At 34.2% G+C, this 26,571-nt stretch overlaps 1 protein-coding gene across 1 annotated transcript; it reads left to right on the top strand.

The window, feature by feature from the left end:
- The first annotated feature begins 1,904 nt into the window (after window positions 1-1,904).
- HNF4G (hepatocyte nuclear factor 4 gamma) lies at window positions 1,905-26,273 on the top strand. Its single transcript, XM_010979411.3, has 10 exons — window positions 1,905-2,082; window positions 5,085-5,256; window positions 8,171-8,265; window positions 10,940-11,046; window positions 12,612-12,767; window positions 15,748-15,835; window positions 17,847-17,999; window positions 18,123-18,359; window positions 19,325-19,447; window positions 23,748-26,273. Exons 1-10 carry the CDS (start codon window positions 1,947-1,949, stop codon window positions 23,867-23,869), a joined length of 1,389 nt encoding a protein of 462 aa, XP_010977713.2. The 5' UTR covers window positions 1,905-1,946; the 3' UTR covers window positions 23,870-26,273.
- Window positions 26,274-26,571: the final 298 nt, after the last annotated feature.

Raw genomic sequence — 26,571 nt, forward strand, 5'->3', positions numbered from 1 at the left:
CATCTAAATATTGTTTGGAAGACAGACTTGAGGAGCTATGCCTGCTATTTGGATTGGCTCTATCTTCTGGAAATTCTGGAGTTTTTACTCAATAACATGAACAAAATAATTTACAGTAAAGAACATGGATGAGAAACAGGTTTCACCATGAAGGCCAGCTCTGATTAACTGCTAGTGGCTACTTGAGGATCTGTGCTGAGATGAATTTAAAGCCCCTTCCACTTTCGAGTGAAGCGCCCTGGTCCGTGGTGAGGACACCCACGGGCACAGGATGGAGCAGACCAGTAAAACTATGACAGCCTTGTTCTTCTGAGCTACCTCCACATTTCTCTTAGTGTTTTGCAGTCTTATAAATGAATGGTTTTCTACGTATTTCTTTTCTTCTTTTCCTTCTGTTGAGGACACTCCCATTGGCGACATACCTGGGCATTGGTTAGCCACTACATTAATGAGAAAGATCGTGGGCTATGCACAATGCACTGTTATGGCTGACACTGGAAACACAGCATGTCTTTGTGCCTCACCACAAATGAGAACCTCTTCATTCAAATGAAAACCACTGGATTTTCTTGCTGTCCCCTTGAAAAACTGAGTAACTACAGTTAACTTTCACTAAACAAAAGCAGTCCCTAAAATTTATCCCCCAAATACTATCCTTACAATTAAGAGTGCTACAGAATATGAAGGCAAGAGACCATTCCAATGATCAATATTTAATTTAGTGAATTTAATTTCAATGAATCTGGATGCTAAAATGACTCCCTGCTATTTTCACCATTCTTCACATGGCTTTGAGTTTATTTTAAGAGGCCAGTCTTCCCAGATGAAAAATAGAGTAATTTCTAAGATACCATAGTCACAAGGTTTATGGTATTAAGAAACTGAATAAGAAATATTACTTGGCAGTAATCTTTAACAAATGTGGAAAATGAAATTCTGACTTTTTAATGTAAATGTGGATGGAATTATTTCTTGGAAGAGAAAATCAATAAACATATTCTCAGAAATAAAATATAATCTTTGAATATTATCTTCTAAATGTTCCCCACACTCTAAATGCTCCTTGTCACATGTACACATAAAAGATACAGTGTGCTATATAGATGTTAGATATGAGAAAGTTGATGATGCAAATGTGTAGATCTGCACACGTTAGGGATAATTTTATTTCAGTTTAATGCCTAGAGTATAATTGGCATCAGGAGTAAAAAGAAATGAAACCTTATTCATATAACAATTATTTATCCAATGCCTACAATATACTAGCAACTGTTCTGGTTCTGCCCTTGGGAAGTTTACCAACATGCAAAGGATGGGCTCGTAGGTTAATAGCTGAAGAGAATATGTCACAGGTCATATTAGGGCTATGCCCAGGCTTCTACCGAAATGTATCATAAATCCCTGTCATTCCAACTTGCTTTACCCCAGCATAAACCAAGTTAGCTTTATTGTACAGATAAGAAAACTTGAAATTATTAAGTGCTCATGTTAAGTGTTAACTTACAGTCTTGACTTACCAAATCTATAACAGTAAAGCAAGTCCCACATTTTAGAACATGTGGCATGTGATTTCAGCCACTCAAATGGGATAAATCATGCTATAATTACAGTTTACAAGCCGGAGATATTCTCTTTTCAATGTTTAATCCTCTTAATGACATTATTTATTTTTTACTGGAAACCAATTTAGGAAATCATGTTAGTCCACTAAGCACTTCAGATAAGGTGATTCCACGAAGCATTCCAACATTATCACAAGGAATTGCTTTCGCATGCCATAAAAGAAAAAGAAATAAGCAGAATATGGCCTGCTGAAGGAGTTTACAGTTTTACAGCCCCTCCCACTGCAGCACATAAGTCACTCAGTTACAGTTAACTTTGGATTATCCCTCCCAGATTGAAAGCCAGACAGCCATCACGCACTCTGGGCCCGTGGTGCCACTTTTATGTGTGTTTCTAAATCAATGATGAGGGTATCGGAACCAATGCTGGACATGGACATGGCAAATTACAGTGAAGTTTTGGACCCAACTTACACGACTCTGGAGTTTGAAACTATGCAGATTCTATATAATTCAAACGGTGAGTTCTCATCTGCTCGTAGATAAAAAGAAAAGTTAAGTATAATGAGGGAAGTAAAACTGAGCCTCCCAGGTGGTAGCTCCGTGTTTTATTGCTGGAGTATTCAGGGCTTGCTTTTTAAGGCCACAAATCTGAGGCTTTTGTACTTCATCACAAAATTTAAATTAACAATGCTATGGCTATTTTATGTTTGAGGCAGAAAAAGCTTAGTTATGCGCAATAAAGTCACCTCCGAATTCTGTCATGGGCCAGTTAGGTAAAAAGAGTAGTTTCAGCAGTTATTTTATTTACTGTAAATCACAGTAATAAGTAATATTGGCAGGTTGGCTGTAAAGTATATTTTCTATGCAACATTTAAAATGACATATGGAGAAGTTTCTGTAGAACACTGCAGAGTTTTACTGGATGCCTCTTTTCATTATTCCAGTTCTCAATTGCTGCTGCTGAGAAACTACTTAAAATTCTATCAAGTTTTTGCACTGAACACAAATATGAAAAGAAATGAAGGTTTATATTGTAACCACACTTGACAAGCTAATGTTTAGCCTCACAAAGCTCTTGATATTGTAACATTTTAACTAAATAAGACATGGCTTGTTTAGGGCTCATGTCTTTATAGAATACAGTCACTGTTGAGTTTGAATTTAGATTTTTTTTTCAAGTAAAAGTCTTGTCCAAGATCAGTAATAGTTGTTAGAACTCCTGAAATCCACTAATTCTGTATACTTTGGAAAATGTGTGTGTGTGTGTGTGTTGGGGACTGAGAATGTATCGTGTACTCAGGATATCTTAATGTTCTACTATGCTGTACAATTTCAGTGACTGTCATAGCTGTTATGTTTACAATAAACAATAATAACTTATTAGTGGGAAGGTCTCTAAAACTTTTCAGAAGATGAATTCTGAAATTTTAGCACAAAAGAGTTAAAATGAATTTGTAGTGCAACCACTAGGAAGTCACTATTTTGAATCCTTATGTGTAGACTTGACTAAAAGATTTTAATAGAGTATTTACCTCAATAGAGTCATACATTTTTTAAAGACTATAGATGACTAAATAGTAGGGACAGATTTACCATAAATATTTACCAAAACAATTGACTTGTATGGCTCCTTCCAAAGTGTTGTCTATCTTGTTTTCTTGTAATAACGTGTAAGTTTCTTGTTAATAATATGTAACTATGACAGTAAACTGGAAACAAGAGTTGATTTTTTTTTTTTTTGGTATTTCCATTTAATCTTCCAAAACACAATCAATCCTTAACGCTTCTAACTGCCATATATCTAATATCTCTTCTGTTTATGTTACCAAAAGAAAAATTCCTAGCATTTAAATTCTATACTGTCACATGATTAGCCTCAAGCATATCCTCATTAAAGATTTTTTAACTTCATGAAATTACATATGACAATATTTGTCAGCTCAAAAGTATTTGTAAGTAGAATATATCTTTTGTCACAGAATGTAATTGGGACATGATAGTCTTTGATTTTATCTTTCATTATATTGAAAATATAACAATGAATTTTTATCATATTTATATTACTATACAATTATGATGAATTTAAGTTTATAGTGTATTACTTTATATGTTCGATATCTTTTGAGTACATGGAGATTTTTAAATATGTAGTAAGCAATATTAACTAATTTAAGAAATATTTAAGTAAAAATATCTATGTTGATTTCTTTAAGCCTCTTCTTCAAAACTATTAGTGCCTACTTTATGCTAGGCATAGTTCTTAGAGCAGGAAGGCAGAGGGTGACTAAGACAGATGAATCCTCTGACATCACAAAGTTTATTTTCTGTGGGGAAAGATGAGTAATAAATGAGCAAAACGAAGGATAATGTAATTTCAGACAACAAAATGGTTATTTTGAAATATAAGCAAGGTTCTAGGTTCTACTTGAAGGGCAGATGGGAGGTGACTTAGATGTGCGTTTTGAGTATGTTTTGCATAAAATGTGGGATGTGAGAAGAATCCGGATAGCCAGCTTGAAGAAATTCTTGAGGAAGCGCTTTCTTTCCAGGCAGAAGGAACAGCAAATGTAAAGGCTCTGAAATGGGAACAGACTTCAAGGGAAAACGAAAAAATAAAAGAGGCAACATTACTGGAGAATAGTGCACAGGATGAAACTAGTACCAGATAAAGGGAACAGAGCAGTGGGGGTCGGGGGGAGAGACTTCACTCAGGGCTCTACAGTTGTCAGCTTTATTTTGTATCTAAGGGTTGGATGCAGAAAGTCAATATGGTGTGAATTTCTTATGCCAAGAGTACTTTGGGGTCTTAGGTAATAAGCAGTAGAGAAACAAGGGTGGAAGTAGAGAAATTAGATAGGAAGCTAGTACAATAATCCAGGGGAAAGATTATGGTTGCTTGAATAGGGGTGGCCATGATGAAAGGGTGAAAAGTTGTGGGTTTGATATGTATTTTAAGTATTAATTTATTACTGGATTGGAATATGAGCAATGAAGGAGAGAATTCAGGGAAGTTTCCCAGATTATTTGCCATAGGTACCAGATGGTACCATTGACTGACTAGGGAGGATTAAAGGAAGCACATGTTCTAGGGGAAAAAAAAATCAGAGTTCTATTTTTGATACTGTAATTTGCAATTCTTATTAAACTCCAAAGTGAAGTTGTTAAATAGGTATTTGGGCATTTCAGACTAATACCCATGGGAGGCATCAGGACTAGGAATAAAATTGGGGGATATTTTCATCATACAGATGATGTTTAATGTCATGGGACTAGATGAGGTTCCCTTGGCAATGAGTGTCGTTGGGGGACTGAGCCCTATGGTATCCCAAAGTTTAATCGTCAGAAATGTGAGTGGGGAGATTGGGATGGAGACTGACAGAAGCAGCCAGTGGTTCAAAGGAGAGCACTGGTATGGGGCTTCCAAGAAGCCAAGGAATGGACTATTTCCAGCCTATGAGTGATTTATACAGGAAATACTGAGTACTAACTGGCACTCAATTCATTCTCTTTCTTTAACAGATAGTTCTGTCCCGGAGACGACGAGTATGAATACCGCAGATAACGGGGTCAATTGTCTGTGTGCCATATGTGGGGACAGGGCTACGGGAAAGCACTATGGAGCCTCGAGCTGTGACGGGTGCAAGGGCTTCTTCAGACGCAGCATTCGCAAGAGTCACGTCTATTCCTGCAGGTACCTGACGTGCTACTTGTAGGAAGGTTACCTTGAGAGGTGTTTCAGAGTGGCATTCATGAAGCAAGGGAATAAAACTCAAAGCTTTCATAGTTCTGTAACTGTAAGGACAAAATATATAAACTTCATTAAAAGTGAAGGTGGGTATGTATGCAGATGCATTCACACAGGTGGTTCTTTTTATGAAACATCCTAGACTTACAACACGTGCATAAAAAAAAATCCATGTACTTACCACCCAGCTTAAACCAATACAGTTGAAGCCTCTGGCGGACACCTCGCCCATCACCTTTTCTTCCTCCCCTTTCTCCCAGAGGTAACTACCGTCTGAAATGTGGTGTTTGTCTTTTCCTTATTTTTATTGTTTCATCATGTGTTCATATACCAATAGACATTTTAAAATCAGTATTTAAATGGTTTCACAATGCATGTATTTTTACTGCTTATCTTTTTAGCATCACATCCGGAGTCCTAAAATTATAAAGGTGCAGATAATTTTTGTAGCTTGTTGATGTTAATGAATAGAATAAAATTTTCAGTTCTAAAATTTTAAATATGATTCTCATGCTGCAGTTTTGCTGTTGAATTTTTTTGGTCTAAAACTTATTTTAACTATATGGTATGTGTCACATGTTTCTAGTAGGCTTTTAAAAAATAATATCTAGTCAACATTATAGCACAATGTAGGATTACATAGTTCACCTTGAGTATTCAGAATGACAAGTTCTTGCATGCAGGTTACATCTGTGTTAAATATGGGCTATTAAAAATGACTGATTTTTGCAGAAAAACATCTGTGCTCGCTCTGTCTCTGAAAGTCACGCATAGAATTGTTAAGGTGTTTTAGGAGGAAGTTGGATGTTTGGGAAGAAGTTAACTCTCTCACAACGTGATGCCATTTGACTTCTAGGGCTGTGGGAAAAGTTAATATAAAACTCCCAAATATCTAACTAGTATCCTCTAGTAATTTTTCTAGGAGAGCTTAAAGTAGGTTAAAAAATGTAAATCATCCACTTTAAAACCTTCTTGGTAAACAAAAAAGAGTGTATTCTTGCTTTTCTTTTACAGCCCAACTGAAGAGGTTATAAAGTAGATCAAGTAGATTTTCATCAAACGCGTTTTCTTTGATTCCATTAAATACTGAGTGCTTCCAAAAGATTAATAATTAAATACAAAATAACATGAAAACAATATTTCTTACAATGTTTTAAGTCATGTGTTCTGTTCAAGGTGAAATACACATGCATATAAAATGGCCATCCAAGCAACTAAATCCAACAACAACTTTCAAATAAGAGTCAGGGAATGTCAGCACACAGAGCTCTCAAGATTTCCCCTCTTCCTGTGTAGGGAAAAGTGGGAAAGAGATGTTCCCATAGCAACTTATGGAAATTTAAAAAAATATTCCAACAACATGTATGGCTTTACTCTTACCACCTTCCCAGCATCAATACTTCTGCCAATTTAGCCGCCTTTACACATTTTGGTGTTAAGCAAATGCTATGATTTTCCATTTGGACAATATTATATTGATGTAAGTTGAGGGCCATAAAGTCTTTTTAAGCTCAGGTTTTTGCTGGTCTCAGAGTCTTTTAAGTACACTCACATAACAACCTGTGATGGTAAGTCCTCCCTATTCTGTAACTGTAAGGTAACTTGGGATGTTAAATAATATTCCCAGGTTCTATGGACAGCGAATGGTGGCCCTGGGAATAAAGCTCAGGTTTAATTCCAGAGGCTGTATTCTTTTCTTTAATGTACAGTTTAGTTTTCAGTATATTCGTAGAGTTGTGCAAGCATCAGTACAACCAATTTAGAACATAGCATCATCCTACAGGGACCTCTTAATACCCTTGTGTAGTCATTCTCCATTTCCTGTAGCTCCCTGCCCACCAATGTAGGGGAACTGTTTGTTTCTGTAGATTTGCCTCTTTCACACATTTGATGTATATGAAATTGTACAATAAGTGACCTTTTGCATCTGACTTCTTTCACTTAGATTAGTGTTTTCTAGGTTTATACATATTGTAGCATGTGTCAGCACTTCATTCTTGTTTATTGCCAAATAATAATATTACGTTGTGTAAGTACACCACATTTTGTTTAACTGTTCATCGGCTGATAGGCATTTGTGTTGTCCCCACTTTTTGTCTCTTACGAGCAATGCTGCTGTGGACATTTGTGTACAAGTGTTTGTGTGGACATATGTTTTCATCTCTCTTGGGTATATCCCTAGGTGTGGAGTTGCTGGGTCATATGCTAACTCTTGTTTAACTTTTAGAAGAACTGCCAAACTTTCTTCCTAAGCATCCACATCATTTTGTATTATAACCAACAATATATGAGAGGGCCAATTTTCTCACATCTTTGTCAACATTTGTTTTTGTCTGTTTTTTCTGATTATAGCTGTTGTAGTGGGTGCGAAGAGACCGTACTTTCAAGACTGTGTTCAAATGTCTCTTGATATGTAATTTGGCATTTAGAGTAAACTCCAATTGGATGTGAGGTAAAATGAATAGAGGAATACTTAAGTAGAGAAAAGAATGAAAGTGCAGAGGAGTGAAGTTCTCATAGATTCTCCCTCGCACTGAAACCATTTAGCAGTACACATTAGAATTTATATACCAAAGATTATTAAACTAGGCTTGGCTTTCATGGCTCTTGCTAGAAATGATCATGGATATTGCCCAAAAGTGAGATATCATTCAGTTTTATTTTATTATAAAGACTGCACAAGAGGTGAGACTTGTTTTTCCATGTACATGCTGATCATGAAATTGGAAAAGTCGTAGTTTACTGTTCTTATACATTCTTTCTATTGATCCAAATTTGACCATACTTTAAAAAATCTATTTGCTTTTTTTGATACATAATAATTTTCTGCAAACTAACATATCTTTGTTTGATATTATAGGTTCAATCGGCAATGTGTTGTTGACAAAGACAAAAGGAATCAATGTAGATACTGTCGATTAAGAAAGTGCTTTAGAGCAGGAATGAAAAAAGAAGGTAATAATATACAATATAATGATGATTAATATTATCGATGAAAAGTGTCACACACATATATTATCATTTAATCACAATAATCTTTACATGAGTTCTGATCTTCCTCAATGAAGAACCTACAGTTCCTTGAGTTTAAGAATTTGTTCATATACATACTCAGCTCATAAGTGGTGGAGACAGTCTTTATTTGGTGATGGTCTGATTTTACACTGTTCTGTCCACTAGTGTGTTATCTCTGGCAACAAAATTATTGTCTAAACAACACTCCAGTGTCTTGTTCAAAAGATAAGTGGTGAAATATATTAAAATAGGATGCAATTATAAATGTATTTTAAATCATTTTTATTCTCAACAACAACTGAGTATCTTTATAGATTTCATAAACATTAAACTGAACGTTGACTTTTCATGCATTCATTTATTTATTTAACAAATTTATTGAGCACTGCTGCTTTCCAAACACTGTTCTGGGTGCCAAGGTTTCAGTAGTGAACAAAATAGTCAAAATCGTCCCCTCTCAGGGTGCTTATATTCTATTCAAGGACAGAGACAATAGACTAGATACTGCATTTTAATGGGCACTAATTTCATTTTGAACATAATTCAATAATCTGGTTATATTATACCCCATTCTAACTATGGTTAATTTTGCAACAAATGTGTTTAGCACATTTAAAGTTTGGCAGGGAATGGCTGCTATGAGATTTTGTGCTTAATGAGTTTTGCCACATGCTTAGGCCTATCACATACAAAGAGATACTTTTCAGGACGATTTCACACACCACTGAAAAATTAAATTAAATCTAATAACTATGCTACAGACATGTAAAGAATATCAAACCTATCTTAAACATAGTTTTTTTTCCTATGTCACTCAATATATTCAAGAGACAAAAATTTCCTGTTTCATTCGGGTGCTGGTCTCAAAGTGAAGGCAGATTAAAGTTCAAAAATTTAAAGGAGAAACACTTTTTCATTTCAAAATAACTTATTTCCAGTGGCATGTTTGGTAGCTTATGGGATTAATTACATACTTTGTCAGTCATCTCCATCCGTTTCTACTTGAACCCCTGCTTCACTCCTACAAAAGTACAGGCGAGTCTCAATTCTGTGTTTCCTTTAAGAATTTTGCAATTTGTTAAATAAAATTATTTTCAAAAGTAGTGAAATTATGTTTTGAACTGTTCATAGAATAATGCATTAATTTTTCCTAAATAGATTAGGAAGGAACTTCGAGCTTTCAAAGCAGATATATTTCTCTTATTTATAGTAATAGCATAATACTAAGGTTAGACGGAAACACATATAAATATGGTTTTATGATAGCTGCAAGAAGATTACAAATGTTTACAATATCTTTTAGTATTTTTCTAAAGGTTGATCAGGTAAATAAAATTCATAAAAGTATAGCTTACATTTTAATTTTTTATATCCACATTTACACTTCCAAATGAGTCAACTTAGGCTGAAAATCAATGACAATATTTTTTTAAAAAGAGGAGGGGAGTAATCTACCAGTAAATATGAGTTCAAAGTAAAATATTAATGGTTCACTCCAACTAAAGATTACTCACTCTTAAAAGCAAGGAGTCTGGTATTTTCTTTTTCAAATTAACGGAGTTGATATTTAATAGTAAGTTTTGGTTAGGTAGTAGATTTTGACATACAAATTGGTGAATTTCTTTAATAAAAGAATAATTACAAAAAAAATTCTGACAGTTTTGTGTTTTCAGCAGAATTGGGTAGAGCATTAATGCAAATAACTTACGGGCTACAAACTTTGTTTTCTTTCTTTATGGTTAAGAGAAGATCATTTTACCTTTTATGTTTTGAAATCCAACTTTGACATCCAACTTACATTATTCTTTATATAGCAAATATTCAAATTCATACTCCCCTCTCACTCTTTCTTATATTTAAAATTTTAGTTTTCAATAAAAAATTGGGGGCTGCACATTGTTCTTTCTTCCTTCTGAAAGAAGCAGATCTACCTCTTTCTTAGAAGACTTTTATGTAGTACATAATATTTCTTCATTGTTCCAAAATGCTGATTTTCCAGTCTCAGCCTTCTAAAGAGAGACCCCTACACACTGCAAGTTTTGTTTTATTGTTTATAAACTGTCCCGAGAACACTGTTTCACAACAGATCATAAGATTGCAATCCTAAAATCATCTCAACTAAAATAAATTTACTTTCCATTTTTGCTAGTGTTTTAGAGGAAAAAGAAAAATGGGAGTTTCAAAATGTGTGACTCATATTTTCTGACCGTGAATACACTCTTATCTTTGACCTGGTCATTCTCATAGGCGATACCCTTCCTCTAGTTATCTTACAGTTTTATTAACTTTGAGAGAATGGAAAACCATCCTATTAAAAATACAGCATGGCTGAACTGGCTGACCCAACACTTTATAACATGCATGCCATCATGAAGTCCCAAAAGGCAATATTTTATGAGCTGTAGTGACAAGCCTGGCTCTTTCTACTTTCAAAAGTGGTACAGAATGAAAAATATCTTCAGTCCTACTTTTCTCCCTGCCTATACCCCCCTCCCAAGTTGTTTTAGAAATATCCCTTCTCTCTTTTTATACTATTTTTTTTTTACTTCAAACTGTATATTCTGACATATATTGAAGAGAACTGACCAACAAATACTGCGATTTTTCTCCCCAGCTGTGCAAAATGAACGTGATAGAATAAGTACCAGAAGAAGCACATTCGACGGCAGCAACATTCCCTCCATTAACACACTGGCACAGGCGGAAGTTCGTTCTCACCAGGTACTGCTGCCCCAGGGTCCAGCCCTGTTTATTAGACTCAAATGTTTATTTAGGCATAATGCAAAAATGATTTAAGTTCATTCAAATGCACTCGTTACTCTAATTCATTACTCTGTTCAAATTCAAGAGTTTTACTTTTGGAAATATTTCTGGACTGTTGACTTAATTTTGACTCTTCCTGGACAAGTTCCTGTTTTTTAGATAGAAAAATGATAAATGATGCATTTCAGTCTCAGATTGTTAAAGGAAAAGTGTGTTTACAAGGTTGAGTTAAAATCCTTAATGTGTAACACAGCTCTCTGTGGGCAGCATCTTGTTGTGTTGGTCAGATCTGTAAAGGCAGTTACCACAGCTTTGAGGGTGTTAGTTGAGATCTATTGTCAGAGACTTCTTCCTTGAAAATGACTTCTAGACTCAGGAACTCACCTTGGCACCTGCTTGGGAAACAGGTATTTAAGGGAAGAGCTAGAATTTGGAAAACACATGAGAAAGCTGATTATTTTAAATTTCTAGGGTGAGAATATCAGTTCTAAAGTCAAAAAATATATATAGGTGATCAGTTATATAAATAAAAGTAAATCTCTTAAGAATAAAATAAAGAAAACTTCGGAAGAAAGTTTATTTTGGCGGTGCCCCTATTAGAAATGTTAATGATAATTTTTCCATTATAAAGCAAATTATGAAATAGCTAACTATTAATCAGGTCCTATAATGAGTCAGTGCAACTACTTTCGTTTTTGATAACACAGGGGTAATATGATGAGGTTAACATCAGCATTATCATCATTGTTACTTGAAGATTACTTGATGGTCCTATAAAGTATTTGGAGAATGGCCTCAAAGGAGCTGTGAGGAAATACACACACACAACAGGAAGACACGGACAGACATACACATGTTCAACAATTAAGTTCATAAGAACTGTTAGAAAGTGATTTTTTTCAGCAGAGGAGCATTTGAACACAACTTATATTTTAGACAGTTCAAAATTTTCTGTCATTTTAAAGCTTTATACTTTAAGGTTTTCAAGGTGCTTAGTCAAAGATTGGTGTCTTAACTTTGGGTGGGCTTCCGTGGAATGCGGCAACAGCAATCGTCTGGCTTCTCCTCCAAATCTCTTCCCCTTTGTTTGGTAAACTTAATCCGATGGAAACTTTTCTTCATAGACTACAACAAATTAAAGATGGACTTTCTTAATGGAACTATCACCTTTTAACTAAAAATAAAATCACACAGCATATTTCATGTGGATACTAAATCTCTCTTTGTATAGTCTTTTTGAATTACAAACCTCTCCAAAAGTGGTGGTACCTTCTTTTACAGATTTGGCCAATAAAATAAGATACTGCTCCCAGACTAGGGTACTAGGCAGTGAAGTTTCTTAATCTCACTTGTACTAATAGGTATTTTATTTCTCAATTTTAAAATGTTCAGTACATTTCAGGATACCATGACGACAGTGCCACCTTCAATGGTGTTTACTTGTTGCAGTCACAGAAAAAAAGAGAAGTATTACTCCTACTATTTTAAATAATAAATTAATATAATGCTCTTCTTGATGCCAGATCTCAGTCTCAAGCCCTGGTGCAAGCACTGACATAAATGTTAAGAAAATTGCCAGTGTTGGTGATGTCTGTGAATCCATGAAACAGCAGCTCCTGGTGTTGGTGGAATGGGCTAAATACATTCCTGCCTTTTGTGAGTTACCGCTAGATGATCAGGTATCGTTTAAAGAAATTCTGAATGTTTGCAAAAAAAAAAAAATGGTTTTTGAACTTGGCTAAGTTTTTGTGTTCTTTGAATGACATTTGTAGTAGATTTACTACATTTGGCAGCGGTTAAATTACCTTATGAGAAAAAGATTGGTTTTCTTGTTCATTCATCTTGTTCTGTGAAGAGGCAGACTGTTTAAATTCTACTTTAGAGGTCTTAACAAATGTTATCGATTGGATGAGAGTTGATCAAGCCAATGTTTTTCCCTCTTGGAGTTTAGAAAGGTTAAGTAAGGGAGAAAGCAGGTAACTGTCATTGTGAGACAAAGTATTAGAAGAGTAAACATCTGGGAAGCAAATGGTAAACCACTGTGTCTTGGTGTTTACTGAAGGTGCGTATAAAATTCCTCAGAAATACCAGGCCACTTCTAGACAGAAACCACACAAGGGTGTGTTGATATCTTTGTATGCGCTTTTATGCAATTAACATATAAAATTTTGCCTTTCATGTTGTCAATTTTATTCTAGCATTTACTATATAAAAATTATAGATCTGGTTAAAAAAAAAAGTCTGTAGACTTGTACTCTGAAACCTACAGAAAATACAGAGAATTCAAATACAGTGATCTTTTTCTAATATGTATATATATTCATATTTTGTCATGTGTACATTAAGATATTTTAATCAATAGCTAAAAATTATAATTTTCTAATTAGACTATAAAGATTAGATTATTAGTTTCAGAACCATTTTAACTCTTCTAGATAGATATATTTTGAGGACGTGAATAATTTGGTAACTTCCAGTTTCCCCCAGACTGAACAAAGCATGGTATGTAATATAACCAGTGTATATTTTTACACCTTCTGACCAGTGCTCTTCATCGATACACAAAAACAAAGAAACAATCAAAGGGAAAGGGGCATGATTATTTAAAAATAAAAGAAGGGCAAAATATTTACACAACCAGAAAATAAAAGTGATCACAGGAAGTTAGCAGTTATATTTCTAGGAGAGCATTTCACCTGGTGACAAAAAGAAAACGCTGTGAAATCTGAAATCATTCTTAAAATGTTCTGTAACTCCCTTCCTGGTGTGAGTCATGGTTATTGACATATCGTAAAGATAGCTTGGCTCAGAAGGTTATTTCAGAGTGAATAATGCTAAATTGCTAAAACCTACTTGTCTCACCCCAAGCCATATAAGGAGGGTGATGTTATTTATCAGCTTTATATTTTTATTATCACTCTTTGAAAGTTGCTGACACGTATGAAGACAATGATTTAAAAATTGGGAAATTGAAATCCAGTAACTTGTCAATGTTTTTTATTTATTAACTGACACTTCAATATTAACAGTTTAACATTGATAGCCATGGATTGGTGACTGTCTATTATAGGTAAGTCATTAGGGAATTAGTTTTCACTTGCATTATATATTACATTATTTTTTTCAATGCTCTCAGAAACTCTGTGGCATAAATTTTATAATCTCCACTTAACAATTGTAAAAACTGAGCCATAGATCACTTAAATTCACTTAGTAAATTCATCAAACAAATATTTATTAGGACTATTATTCAGTTTTAGGAACTATGAGTATTTGGCAGTAAAAATACAGATTACATCACTATCCTTGTAAAGTTTGCACTGTACTTGGGAGAGACAGGCAATAAAAATGTACAGATTATGAGTAAGTTAATTCTAGGTGGGGATACTTTCTATAAAATGAAATGGGATGAGTTGTTAGAGAATGACTGGGGGTGGAGTGGTAACAGATACTTTAAACTGGGGACCAGAAAAGATTTTTCCTGAGACCTAAGTGGCAAGAGGCCAAGCTTGTCAAGATCTGAAGAGAAAGCATTCTGGGTGCAGGGACAGCACGTTCAAAGGCTCTGAGACAAGCAGGCATCATGTGCTTGGAGAAAAGTGAGCCAAGGATGTTGCAAGATGGAACCAGAGACGTGGGCGGGGAGCGCAAAGCATTGAGCCATCACCTCATCTGAGCCCACAGTCAAGGTGTTTAGATTTCATTCGAAGGCCATCTTAACCCTCACCCTAAGAAACCAGTGAAGAGCTTTTTGCAAAGGAGTGACATGAACTGATTATTATTTTACAAATGTCATCTTAGAAGCTCTGTCAAGGAGGACTTAGAATGGAGGAACTAGAAAGGAAGCAGGAATACCTATTAGCTCTTTGGAAAGCCAGGTGAAGAATGGCCAAGGCTTGCACTGAGGCGGCAGCAATGGAGAAGCAATGTTAGGACTTGCTTGGATGCTGGTGCCGTTTACTAAGATGATGATGATGTTGGAGAAGCATCACTCTGATGTGTTAAACTTGAAGTGCCTCCTATTCTTCCTACTGGTGATGTTCAGCAGGCAGTTGAGCTCATTTGAGAGCTTAGTGCAGAGTTAAAGTTTCAATCTAGAGAGTGTCAGATTCCTCTTCCCTCATTCACTGTATCGCAAGTCTTCGCTTTGTTTTAGTTTATTTAGTTTACTATGTGTAAGAGATCGTGTTTTACATACAGTTTCTCATCGAGTCCTCGTGACTTCACTTTGAGATTTTTATCACTATCTCCCTCAAATAGATGAAAACAAATGAGTCCCAAACATACTGGTTAACTAACCCAGGCTTAAACAGGTAGTAAGTGGGCCAAGCCAGAATTAGAACTCTGATTTGTTTGACTGTATTTCATTCCCAAACATCATTCACTCCCAAACACTTAACTGTTCTGTTTTTGTTCATTTGTTGGTTTTGCTGCTATTTGTATTGACTTGTCAGTTTTTGAAATTTTGAAAAATAAAACTCTGTTGACATGCTAAAATAGAAAAATAGAAGGCTTAATGATGGCAAAAATCTATGAATATTACACTCTTTAAAAAGAGTCTTAGGCTTAATGAACACTAAGTTAATCATACTCATATTATACAATCTTTTAATCATTATATTTTATAATTAATTGTTAAACTTGGAATTTTTCATTAAGGTGGCGCTGTTGAGAGCTCACGCAGGGGAACATTTACTGCTTGGAGCTACAAAGAGATCCATGGTATATAAAGATATTTTGCTTTTGGGTAAGTTTTTTTTTTTTTAATTTGAGAAAAAATTATGCATGCTTTAGCCTTCCATGGTGTCTGGTCTATATGTATCAAGCATTCATAGACACTGTCAGAGAGTGCTGTCATTTCAAAAATTGATTTCATTGGTCAGGTCCTCACTCAGGCTCTATTTTTTCTTGCTTTTATTGCAAGGAAGTTCAGAGTGCATTAAGATATAAAAATAAAAAAATAGATGTTGCTCAATAGAATTAATATTGGGGTATGTTTAAATCATATCAGGACAAAGAATGATTTGTGTCACCATCTGATGGAGTCCCAGTGTTGTTTCATACACCCTCAATGTCTACTTAAAAATTGTAGTGTGTATTATTTTATACTCTTTTAAGGAACATGTTTATCTCCTGTGATATCATTGCCCACGATATGCTACAAAATTGCAAGTTAAAAAAAATTTTGGTGACACTGCCTGAGAAATTCTGATAGTTAATGAGCAGTGCTGACACAGGGAACAGTAAGATGGCAGGTGGAATGGAGGGGCAGACGGGATAAGACACAGAAGAAACACTTGTGTCTCCATGAAGTGCTCCAATCCTCCACTTTATTTATAAAATTAGCTTTCCTGTGAGAGAATTGAGATTCCTCTAATGCTTATTAGCTCTGCCTCCCTCTGGCTATGTAAAATAATGACTAAATTGTCCATTCTATTTTTGTGATAGATATTTTATCCCACAATATAAATAAATTGAACATAATATCACAATATTTATTGAGGGCTTACTCTGTAAGATGCATTGCTTTAAGTGCTTGACATGTATCTACACACAATCTCATTTAATCCTCACAATAACCCTAAGGAATGGGTACTAATATTTTCAGCCTATTTTGCAGTGGAATAAATGAAGGCAGAAAAAGTTCACCTAAGGTCACAAAGTAAGTAAGGGATAGAGCCAGGATTCTAAACCACGTAACGTGACTGCAGAGACTGAGATTTTAAGTTCTATTAAACACACTCTTGTATTTTTAGGACTGCTACAATACTGTTCTTGTAAATCTGAATACAATATACATAGAAAACAAAATGTGTTTACCACATAGTTCTAAATCCTTTTACCCTAATTAATTAGGTAATTTAACTTTTCATAAGCAGAGGCGGGGCTATAATTTTTTTAATACATTCACACATGTTGTTATACTGAAGATTATCTTTGCCTGCAGTGAAAGAACTCAGAATATTCTGCTTTTCATAAAACCAGAAAATAAAAATTTAGCTATTATTTTAGGGCTATAATAAGCTTCCAATTTTCCAATATTTTAGAAGCTGTAATAAAATACTCATCATATTGTAGCCAGAGAATTTCTAAGGTAGAATGGTCTTTAGGGATTTAGTGGTCCAGCTTTCTGTCCGATTTCTGAACTCCCTTGAATTCATCTCTGTAAAGTGATCATTGCATCTCTACTTGAAGAAATCCAGGAAGAGAGAATTTACTACTTAATGAGACAACTCATGAGAATACATGTGCTAATTTTTAATAATCGTCTGTTTAGACTTGTTAGAATTGTGTCTCAATGGTTGTTAACCTATATACACCTAGACCACTAAAGGAATGCTGTTTTTAATTTACCATAAGCAAGAAAGATTCTTTAGGTTTTGTATTATGCTCATTAATGAGTAAGACACTGACAAATAACTGACATAGTGGAAAGCTAATCATTATATCTTGTTTCTCCCCTGTCAATTATTAGCTTGCTATTAGTCTGTACTTTAGCTTTATCACTAGTGACCCAGGCTGTTAAAATGCATGTGATCGCATTATCAACGTTATTGATCCTTTAAGTGTTCTTAAGTTTTTCTAACACAAGTAGCAATGTTATTGAGAAAGGAAGTACTAATTCCTATTTCTTCAAGGGAAAATCATTTAAAACATTGGTTTGTAGTAATTTAAACAAAATTGTAATTTTTTTGTGTATGTATGCAGAAGTGATTATGATTTTTTTTAATTTTTAATTAAAAAAATGTTTTATCTAGGAAACAACTACGTTATTCACCGCAACAGCTGTGAAGTCGAGATCAGCCGTGTGGCCAACCGGGTTCTAGATGAGCTGGTCCGACCATTTCAAGAAATTCAGATTGATGACAATGAATATGCTTGTTTGAAGGCAATTGTATTTTTTGATCCAGGTTTGTTTCCAAAGTTCCACTAAAAATAATTATAACTAAAATGAAACTACCTTTTTAATATTAGAGTCTTTCACACTCTAGTAAGAGTAAGTATTTAGATTGCCCTTTTTATTCCTTTATTAGACGCGAAAGGGCTAAGTGACCCTGGGAAGATTAAAAACATGCGGTTCCAAGTGCAGCTAAGTTTGGAGGACTACATCAACGACCGGCAGTACGACTCCAGGGGCAGGTTTGGGGAGCTGCTTCTGCTCCTGCCCACGCTGCAAAGCATCACTTGGCAAATGATTGAGCAAATACAATTTGTTAAGCTTTTTGGGATGGTTAAAATTGACAACCTACTTCAGGAAATGCTACTGGGTGGTGAGTACATTTAAGAATTTCTATTTTATTTACTAGCATCACACTACAGAACTTTAGAACAAGTTTGACCTGTTTAAATTTTGTCCTTGACAAAATGAACTCAATTTTTTACATTTAGAAAGTCTGCAAAACAAACCCACTAAATGGAAACAAAAATACTGCAACATATTCAAACATCCGTTCTTACTAGCTTCCACCATCTTTACTCTACCTGGTCCCTCTTACCTCAAGTTTTAGATCCTTCCAAATATGGTAAATTGAAATATATTTTCTATTTTTAGTACTTCTTGGAGTATATTACATTTTCCTATGCTTTTTTTCTCCTCTAAAAGCTCAAGGATGTCGGAATTGCAACATAACCAAAACATATATACAGCAAATGCCTTAAAAATAAACACTCTGCTCCTGAAATAATTAATTGACACAACACAATGAAAAGGGAAAAATGAGATTTCATTGCTGCAGTAGCTGTCAGGAATAACCTAAGAAATTATTTATTTTGCTTTCTGATCTAGATTAAATTTCCCTGTAAAATCGCTTTATTTTAGTTTAGTTTAGTTTTACTTTTCATTTTCTAGTGCTTAATGCGTTTTTCTAATGATATCTTTCTGAAATAAAAGTTGTTTATGCTATTAGGGTGATCCCAAATACTATAAACCTGAGGTAAGTGATTCTTGGAATTGCCTTAACAACAGGCAGCAAACCTAATGATTCCAGGAAACCACAGAGAAGGTCCATTATTAATAGACAACATAATATGATACAACATTAATCTAGCCCATGTACAGTGAAAGCTGACATTGTCTTTAATACGGCAGTGGCTCTATTAATATATTTTTGAATTCCCAAAAAGCACTTTACAAAAATAGCAATATTCAAGCTGTCAATCAAAACACTTGTTCCAAGGTAGACTCGCTGTTCCTGATTAAATATCACTAACACGAGCATCTTTTTATCTTCTGTAGGTACTTCCAGTGATGCTAACCATCTCCATCATCCAATGCACCCACATTTATCTCAAGATCCATTAACTGGACAAACTATACTTTTGGGTCCCATGTCAACACTGGTTCATACAGACCAAATCTGTAAGTATTTGGACTACTTTTGGATAATAATATTTCTTAAACTTAATTACCTGAGGAAAAGTGAAATTTGGGGAAAGCGTCTGTTAGTAGTCAGAAACTGTAGAAATTGGGTATAATTTCTTCTTAAGACTTAATTGTGGGAGATTGTGATACTTAGCAAATCACTTATTCTTCTTGGAGCTATGAGTACCTGAGTCTTTCAAATTCATAGGTTTGGGAGCACAAAAGATCATACAGGCAGACCTAGCTTTGCCTGGTAGGGCAGGACCAGAAAAATGACTCTGCAAGCTGGAACATTTTGGAAATGGAAAGGAATCTTAATTATCAATGGGAAAATTATGATTACTTGTGACCTTTAAATATGTTTATCAATACATTAAGAACTTTTTAAACTATAGGTTATAAATGTATAGGAAAACTAAAAATACAATAATAATTCTAATTTAATTTTTAATTTAGTGTACTAACTTATTTAGTACACTGTAATTTAAAATATTAGAAATGCTGAGAATTAATCTGTTTTATTTCTTTGTAAAAAAGTCTGATGAGTTGTTTGAACAGTGCTTGCCACCTTCTCCTCCAATAACTTATAAGAGGAAGTGAACATGTTTGATGAATTTTCCTCTTCTGGAAGTTTGGGTCAGCTTCCAACCTTTTGTCCTTTGCATTTTCAATGTCCTGAAGTATCTCTGAGAAACCATTTGATGTGACTTTTTTTTGCCAGTTTCACTTCCTCTGGGACCTCTTTACCTTTTTCAACACAACTAGTTTCCTCATTTATGTTTACAAGTTTTCCTTCGCTAAGTTCTTGGCTTCATTTTCAGGGACTCAAACAATGGCAGCGTCAACATACCCATTGTCAGTTATTCTGTAATTCTACTTATGTTCGATTTGAATTTCATTTCCAGCATTATCATTTTTTTTGTTTCTTCACTGCACATTCACCGCTTTTGGTCGGTTCTCTTTCAGTTGTCCATTTTTGCAAATTTCGTGTGGATTTATCACTGAGAGACAAGGAGGCGACACAACTTCTCACTTTGTTGTCAGTGTGTGAACTGAACGATATATGTCCAGTAACCAATCATGGACAAATTGAAAGACATGATGTGATTGGTCCCTGATCAAAATATACATCTATTATTTAAGTAATTATTTATTTATAGACTGAAGAGTTAGCAGTGAAGTTTGTATTTATATAATACTCACAGGTAATTTGAGTTACCATGCTAACTGAAATTTGAACCATGTTTTCAAAGGACTGGTGCTATTTAACTAAGCTATAATAACTGAAATTGGTGCATATCAGAATTGTCCTTGGTCTCCCTCTAGTTCTTTGGAACTAAAATGATTATATAAATACAGGGATTGGTAGTAGCGAGTCAATCTGATATCACTGAAGATTTAACACAGATTTTATTCTTGTAAGTCACCCCGGAGATTAAAACAAATCTCTATTTGACAAAGCATCTAGAATTAATTGCTTCTAAATTTACACTAATGAATCCCAGATTTACCTTTGATCTGTTGCCTCTAAACACTAAACCAGCTACCTCACCAAGATGCCTTGAGTTATTGTGGTATAATTATTATGCATACCAATATTTCCTATTGAATTTACAATAGCCCTTAATAACTAGTTACAATGTTGTTTTACCCAAATGTTCAGTGCAATGTGACAACAATGTAGTGAGTACCATCTGACTGTTACCTAGTGGTAGGGAGAGTAAAAGCCACAGAAATGCATGCTTACCACTGCTGTCCTTTAGAGACACACACTGAGCAGTTCTGTGTGTAAACTGTCTGAAACACAAAGTTCTTTGAGTACATGACCAACACAGAAATGTTGGAAAAAATACAAACGATGTATAGTACAGCACACTTAATATGGGCCCCAATGTACTCGAAAGACATTAATTTGGAATCTTTTTTTTTTTTCTGTCTTGAAGTATAAGTGATTTACAGTAAGTGTAACTTATTAGTTTCAGGTGTATAACAAAGTGATTTAATATTTTTACAGATTATATTCAATTTAAAGTTATTATAAAATATTGGCTATATTCCCTATGTTGTATATTACATCCTTGTATTTTTATTTTATACCCAGTAGTTTTTAACTCTTAACTCCTCTTCCTCATCTTGCCCCTGCTCCTTTTCCCACTGGTAACCACTAGCTTGTTGTCTGTCTCTATGAGTCTGTTTCTGTTTTGTTATATTTATTAATCTGTTTTGTTCTATTGTTTAGATTCCTCATATAAGTGAAAACATACAATGTTTGTCTTTTTCTGTCTGACTTATTTCACTAAGCATAATACTCTCCAGGTCCATCCATGTTGTTGCAAATGGCAAAATTACATCCTTTTTATGGCTGAGTAATTACATATATATATATATATATATATATATATATATATATATATATATACACACGCACACACACACAGAGCACATCTTCTTTATCCATTCATCTGTTAATGGACACTTAGGTTGCTTCTATACCTTGGCAACTGTAAATAATGCTGCTAGGAACATTGAGATGATATATCTTTTCAAATTAGTGTTTTTGTTTTCTTCAAATATATACCCAGGACTGGAATTGCTAGATCATATAGTCGTTCTAGTTTTAATTTTTTGAGGAACCCCTACACTGAGACCATTCCTGCAAAGCAGATGTTACCATTTTCATTTATTTAATAGTCAAAAGCAGAGAAAGGCAAGTCCAATACCATACCAAAGAGTCTATAAAGTCATGTCTCTTAGAGATCAGTTATTCATAAACGTGGAAATAAAACACATTAACATTACATTAAACACTGTAGGCATCAACTGGCAAGAAAGTTTAACCATTCTGCTGAAGGTTGAAACCTTTACTTTTTAAATGTTAGTTTTCTAGTATTTTAAAAGCATGTTTGCTAACCCTAATCTTTTTAGAATCACATCATCACACTTTTTGTTTTTATTTTATCTCTTTCAACATAATATTTAAGAGATTCATTTTGTAAAGGAAAACTTTGCTTGTGCTCATATGGAACAGTTTATATTTTACACAAAGCAAAACATTAAACACAAGCACACACAAAAAATTGAGTTCACGCATATTTTCTTGGTCTTTTACAGTAGGCTACTGCAGTATTAGATTCATCCTAAATATCTAGAAATAATTTTTTAAGCAAATTTGGTGATTCTTTTGTCAATTAAATTATATCTAAAAACATCGTTTCTAACTAATTGCTAATTCACACTTAAATATGTAAAGTTAATATATTAAAGAAAACCAGGCAAAAAGGGACCATTCTCATTTTTGTATAGAATATTTAAAAACTGTTTGGGAGAAAAAAAAATCTATAAAGTTTGTAATGCCTCCGACTGATCATCAGACATTTTCTATTTGTTCCAATAAATACATGGAATAATAATGAATATGATTGCTGGGGTATTTCAGGTTTTTCAGAATTATAGAATGACTCCTAAATTATTTTGTGATATGGTAAAATTTGCAATAGGAGGAAATGCTGTTATAGACAATACAGTATTCAAACTGTAACTGCTTTTTTTTTTAAATTACTCAGTGCTCTTTGCGTTGGGGGAAAGGACAGCCAAGTATAATTGTTAGAAAATAATTCTGAAGTTACAAAGTCAGTATTTTTTCTGATGCTTTTAACTACAACATAGATTTCAAAGCCCTTGAAAAGTTACCTTAATTTTTTTATGTCATCTCATGTTTGAGTTAGTGAAACCTAAGCCAAATATGTTTTATTTGATGTGCTTTTATTGATTGCAAGTACTACAAAATTTGTTTTCTAAATTTGGGAGGAAAACTAGCTTTCTGTTAATTTTTTTCTTTTTTAAATTAATTAATTATTTTTTTAAATCAATTAATTTTTTAAATGGAGGTACTGGGCATTGAACCCAGGATCTCGTGCATGCTAAGCATGTGCTCTGCCACTGAGCTATACCCTTCCCCCTCTGTTAATTCTTTTTATTTTAACTTTTTTCTGCTGAGTTTGTAAGAGAATCAAATGTTCATCAATGCCAAAAGGAAAGGCTGAAGACACCTTCAAGTGACTACTGAGCGTTTTAAGCATGAATCTATTCTAGTTTAATGCATTTTGGGGAGGTAAGGTGGGAAGGCATCTCCAACAGTATGTCAGTGACCATATAAAGTATTATAATCACTACTTTATACATGATCTCTTAAAAACTTACCCAAAATAAAGGAATGCATATTGATGTCATGCAAGATTTAATGCGACGGGCCCGGGTGACTGTCACCATCACACATACTGCTTTGATTCTTTTTTAGCAACTCCTGAAACCCCACTTCCTTCCCCACCTCAAGGCTCCGGACAAGAACCATACAAAATAGCTGCAAACCAAGCTTCAGTCATTTCACACCAGCCTCTCTCCAAACACAAGCAATTGTGAGAACACGTTTACTTCTGGACGGCGCTGCAGAAATGTGAAAAGGCATTGGCCTTGCGGTATCTCAGGATAGCACTTTTGGCAGACCCTTAGCCAAGGCTCCTTCATGGTGCTGTGTAAGGTGGAATCCCGTTTTCTTGTCTATGTGCTCACGCCGTTGTTGTTGCTGTTGTTTAAAACCTTTAGACGCAACCAATGTATATCTGAGTTTCTGTATGTTCATATAGTATATTTTTTCCAACTTCCCTTGTACTGTGCCTGAACCAGTGGACTCTTATGTACTACTTTCATTTGTTGTCTTATTATTAATTTAAATCTGTAAATAATTGCTTTATGGTGATGTGATGTGGAACTAAGCATTCTTTTTTTGACCGAGAACAGTAGATCAGAAATCCCAGATTCATATTAAATGAACCAACTTTTTAAATAAATTTTAAACCTTGCAAACTTGAAAAACAAAGCAGTTGCTGTAGAATACAGTGTGTTTCTTTGAATAATCACTTAAGGATATCCTGTGGCTAAGAAGCATCTTTTTGGTCGACAGTTAAATATTGCCTATATTAAGTTTAGAAAATTATAAATAAGCATTCCAAAGATGCCTGGGTATTCCTTGAAATCTGCCGGTATTTGAAGATGTATGTTAAGATAAAACATGTTAGTTTTAACAGACAGGATACAAGCCAAACTGTAAAAAAGAAACTCTTAAAAGGAGTGGCACAACCAAAACAGACATTGTTTCCCTCTCCTCAATCAGTCTAGAAGTCGTCATCCATTGATTAGAACTTAGCAGGTGCCCACATCTAGTTCCCAGGGAGGCCCGGAGGGTGGTCTTTGGCTAGAAAGCCCTTGTGCCAACTAAAACTGAACGTGTCTGGGCTTCGGATATTTGCGGACAAGTTAGCCATCTGTCACACGTGTTGCCTCATTTCTTTTATAAATAAAGAAAGCTTTAGCTTGGAGGGGTTAAGTCATGTAACCAAAGTTCATCAACCTAAAGAATAGGAGAGCCAAATTCAAGCCCAGGTCTGACTGACTTTGATGAGAATAAATCTTTGGTTGTAAAGCAAATGTGAGCCTCTTACTATGGTTTCTAAATATATGCAGTTGAGCAATGATTGAATATCACCCATTGTGTTACCTGTAACACAGGTTTCCATGTAAGTAATGAATGTAAATTTGTTGCAGAATAAGAAACCACTTCTGTACTTTCAATGAGTCTTCTCTCTGGGAAGTACAAAACATACTCTTAAACAGATTACAGAAAATAAAATATATACCAGGTAGGTTATGATGAAAGCAAAAATAAATTTAAATCATGGACTTAGCACGTTTTCAAAAATCCAGTGGGCTGAGGAGTATAGTTCATTGGAGACAGAAAAAATGATATTATCTAAAGCCGGAGCTTATTTTAAAACAGTTAATGATGGGCTGCTTCGAGAAACAGTGATATCTCTCTCTCTTCTCTCTCTCTCTCTCACACACACACACACACATACACACACACACATACACACACAATTTATTTGCTGAAGCAGGGAAAAACTTATAGTAATTATTGTATAGGAAGGGTTTCCCAAGCTGCAAGAGACTGAATTAAATGATTTTAATAGAACCTTTCAAAATATCTAAGATTATAATTTCATAGTCCCCACTTACCCTACAAATAAAAAGCTTCTGTTAATGTTGAACTAACTTAATAACTCTTAAAATGAAAAAATGATTACTTAGAAGCTATCATTGATTTAACAGAATCAAAATTCCTTTAAGAGCTGGTACCTGGAAACTGTAAAATATATCTTTGAGAGAGAGTTAGGACAGAAAAAAAAATGTAACTCATTTTTTTTTGAAAATTTAAACTAGAGTCTCTATTTCATGAATAAAAGTGCTTTTGATTTTTATAAATGGGCATATCTTTTGTAGTTTTTGGTTTAATTTTTTGTGTGGTTTTCTTAGAAGATATTAAAAAAACCTTTAAAATATAAAACAGAATTCATTTTTAGTGAACCCTCTAACTTGTCTGCATTTATTTACTTTGCAGCAATGTTTTAGAAATTATTGCTAACGAATTTGTCTTATGTATGGTCAGGGAATGTGTAATATAATATTTTTGTATACTTAACTGCCAAAAATGCTGGACAAAGGGGAACTGAAGTTTTCAGCATATTTTCAAACCATTGATAAGGAAAGTTGTTGCTTTTATATAGCACAAAACTGTTTTCAGGTAATAAGAAAGAATAATTTATTGTGAAATAATGATTCATTTTATAAATGTAAAATTATTTTTATAAATTTCATTGTTGAAAATCAAAAATGACTAGATTTTTTAAAATGTTAAATTATAGTGAGATTAAACTATTTCTAAGTGATATCATGTTGTTTCACTGAACTTTCTAAATAAAAATTGAGGAAAAAAACTGAAGTGTGGTGCTTTGTTATTGTTCAAAAATGATTTCATAATTTTAGAGATACTGATGATATCTTTTATGTGGTCATTTAATTAAGTTTACATAGAGTTTGCAAATACTTGTCTTTAGAGGCTAGAGCAAAATTAATTGGCATGTCTTCAAATAATCATATAGTTGGACAATGATTGAAGGGAGAATCCTCACATTTGCACTTTAATTATGTAGTTTTGCTTGAAAGTTTTGTCACAATGATTAAAATAGCTGACCTAGGCTGGCTTACGCACTGCACACATATATTTA

Source organism: Camelus dromedarius, chromosome 30 (assembly GCF_036321535.1).
Source record: "Camelus dromedarius isolate mCamDro1 chromosome 30, mCamDro1.pat, whole genome shotgun sequence".
NCBI classification, from domain to species: domain Eukaryota; kingdom Metazoa; phylum Chordata; class Mammalia; order Artiodactyla; family Camelidae; genus Camelus; species Camelus dromedarius.